This window comes from Austrofundulus limnaeus, unplaced genomic scaffold, assembly GCF_001266775.1.
Source record: "Austrofundulus limnaeus strain Quisiro unplaced genomic scaffold, Austrofundulus_limnaeus-1.0 Scaffold38, whole genome shotgun sequence".
In the NCBI taxonomy this organism is placed as follows: Eukaryota; Metazoa; Chordata; class Actinopteri; order Cyprinodontiformes; family Rivulidae; genus Austrofundulus; species Austrofundulus limnaeus.
The window spans coordinates 2,717,214-2,720,465 of NW_013952440.1; the positions used below are offsets into that span (position 1 = coordinate 2,717,214).

Consider the following 3,252-nt stretch of genomic DNA (forward strand, 5'->3'; position numbering starts at 1 on the left):
CACCTACAGGAATATTTGTTGATTTTGATTTGATTGATTTATTTAACAGGAAAAGCTTATTAAAAATCAAGCCTGACTCAGCATAATTGCTGTTTTACAGCAGGTTCCTGTTCTGCAGCACATAAAACACTCAGAATTACAGCATCACAATCACATCATTATACACCATAGACACAAAGACAAACAAGCATTCCAAATTTCAGGAAGGCAGCATTTGCAAAATAGGACGTCTAAATATGAGCACAACAAAAATTGTCCAGCAGATGGCAGACAGGATTCTTCTTAAAGGGCTGTAGTTTTGAAATGGACTTTATGTTTTGAGGAACGTCATTCCATGCTTTAGTATAAACATAGAAGAAAGACCTCTGGCCATAACAGTTTTTAAAAGTTGGTAAAATCAGTTGTCCTTTTGTAACAGATCTAGTTGAATGACCACTTCCAGAATTTGATTTGGGCAACAATGCAAAAGAGAGTTGTGATCTCTATGAGATTTGTTTGGTTAAATAAAGGAAAAATTAATAAGTAAAATGTAATAAACTGGTGGAGAGATTTGAATGAATCTTTTAAAATAAAGAAACATGCATTGGCTGTACAGTTGCACACGATTGATTTAATTTAAGATGGCTACCACAGATAAGAACTCAATGCGTTATGTTGACTGGAGGTATCACATACGCTTCACTGTAACAGAAGCGTGACACCACAATGAGAGGGGCAGGCTGTCAATGTAAACTATTCGTCATGGCTATATTTCTGCATTGAATTACGTAAAAATATTAGTTTTTCATTGGTTTATAGTTTATGGTGAGTGGGGATGAATAACGAGTGGGGGCCTCGTTTTCAATGGTTAGCTTCTGCCTGTTAGAAACATCATTCATTGCAGACGTGTGTACCTTGGCAACATGTTTTTACCTGATGTGATCGTATATACTGACACTGACAAACATTTCTATCAAATCAATATAGTGGTTGTCAGTAGCAAACTGAATTTTATTGATGTGCTGCTAAATTTAACGTTATAGTTACCAGCTGACAGTGCTGTCTGTTCAGTTGCCCTGAACAATATGGCTGCTCTCTACAACTGAGAAATCTCACTTGATAGCACCTCTATTCAATTCACCTTATAGTAATAACCTTAGTGAACACAATACACACATATAGTTATAACCTAGTTAATTTGACAGACACTGAGGTAGAATTTGGTGTGCTTGTGGCTGAGAGTCATCACCAACACGTACTCTGAGCACTAAGTAAAGTTTACTGATTTTTACAGCGACAAGCGTGAGTTTTCATTTTAACATCACAAGTTTATATTTGATGAAGGAATCTGGTTTTTTTTTTTTTTTTTTTGAAGGAGATGTCCTCATTCAGATATCGAAGAACCAACAGAAACTCACCTCAGAGCTGGAGGGAGTGGTGAGTTCCACCGGCACTAATCCCATCACTCTATCATAAAAAAAATGACATAAAAAGTGTTTTATTTCCTTGTTTGTTCACAGAAATATGCCTCTGTATCTCTGGTTGTAGGTCCGCAGGTTCAGTACGGACGTCCTGCAGGTGATGGACAGCAACATTCGACTGGATAGAAATTACATCTCAGTGAGTGAGGACCAAGCTGGAGATAAACAGAACCATGCTTTTGATTGACATATTTAACCATTTTTTCACATTAACACAAAAGTTTGGACATTTGAGGGACTTTAAAACTGTAACTGAAATGAGTTGAGCTTTGAGCAAACACAACTGGCTTTGCGAGTTGGAATAAAATAGTTTAGGAATAAAGTATGGAAAAAAATATTTAAAAAAACACAAACTTGGCCCTATTAAAACAAGCTAGAACCAGCCAGATTGTGTTTTGTGTTGGGTTTTTTTAACGACAAAGGGAAACTTTTTCCAACTGCTTTTTGTTCATTCAGCTGGTTAGTTTTTGGAACGTGTAGAATATAATTTTCTCAATAGAATTACACCCACATGATGTAATATCTATAAAAGACCCAGCGTTAAGATATTCTGGAATAAATAATCTGATTTATTTTTGTCACAACATGACTTTTCATGTGTTTAAAATACACAATTAAAAGGTTCTCTGTATGGGGATAAATTCACATAGATGTGTTGTGAACTGTCACACAGGACAGCAGGGTGAAATATGAGATGGCGGTTCACAACCAGGCAGCAGCTATGGACAGGCAGAGGAGAAGAGGAACCGGCCAGGTCAGCGTGGTTTTCTCCCCAAGCAATTTTTTATTTCTTTATCCTGGAGGGTTAGCACAGCTGAACATGTGATGTTTATGTCCTTGCTCAGTATTCTGCACGTGTGTCCTCAGGACAGCAGGGAGTACATGCAGTTCCTCAGGGAGTGCCACCAGGAGGCTTTGGATGAGGAAGAGAGGAGGTACCGCTTCCTGGCTGAGAAACACTGTGACCTGATCCAGTCCGTAGCCCACCTTATGAATAAGGTATACTCGGTATTTTGACCTGCATTACGGCAGTTATTCAGTATTTTCCAGGTTGCTTTTGGTTTATGGGCTGAAAGTGTCACACAGATCAAGACAGTTTTTCCCCTCGTCTTTCTTTAAAGAAAGTTTTCAACATTTGAACTCAACAACAAATAAAGGGGTGGGTGATATGTCCAAGTTATACCAACAATTTACATTCAAATTGTTGAAATAACTGGATTAAGTAAATCCAGTACATCTTTTTTTGAGTGTAGATACCCAAATCCCTGCAGTGCTCAGTTCACAATATTTGTATCATCTATACCGTTAACGTACACTGAAAAAAAGTTCCTTTATTTGATTTTATTGTACATCTGTCCCTCAAGAAATTAATTCTTGTTAAATCAAAGTATTGTTATTGTTATCTTACTTTATTTTTTATATAAAATTACTTAAAAGATTATGTTGAATGTACAGTATATACTACTGTTACCATATTATCAGTGTATAAAGTCAACATATTTCCTTATAAGTTGCAGCAACAATATTTAAAAGTTTAACTCTAACTTTTTAAAATTGTCTGTATTATTTCATGGTATTGTGTAATATAAATACAATGTAATTATGTTCCTGCTACACACGTTATGGCTTTAAATTCTACTTAATTTTTTCAAGTTAACTTTATAAAAAGTCAATCCTTGGTTCTTTGCTTATGTAGAAATAATAAATTAATAATCTGTATTGGCAAAAAAGTCAAAGAATGTGAGCGGTGCTGAACAATTCACCTTTATTAGACTTTAACAGCAGCGAATGC

The 3,252-nt window shown here is 35.9% G+C and overlaps 1 protein-coding gene across 1 annotated transcript in view; it reads left to right on the top strand.

Moving 5' to 3' along the window:
- The window catches only part of baiap2l2a (BAR/IMD domain containing adaptor protein 2 like 2a), a 19,143-nt gene that overhangs the window by 4,198 nt on the left and 11,693 nt on the right, over positions 1–3,252 (top strand). Inside the window, exons 4-7 of the mRNA XM_014006950.1 lie at positions 1,355–1,416; positions 1,528–1,599; positions 2,134–2,214; positions 2,328–2,459. Of these exons, the coding sequence (XP_013862404.1) occupies positions 1,355–1,416; positions 1,528–1,599; positions 2,134–2,214; positions 2,328–2,459 (347 nt within the window). The remainder of the gene's footprint in view (positions 1–1,354; positions 1,417–1,527; positions 1,600–2,133; positions 2,215–2,327; positions 2,460–3,252) is intronic.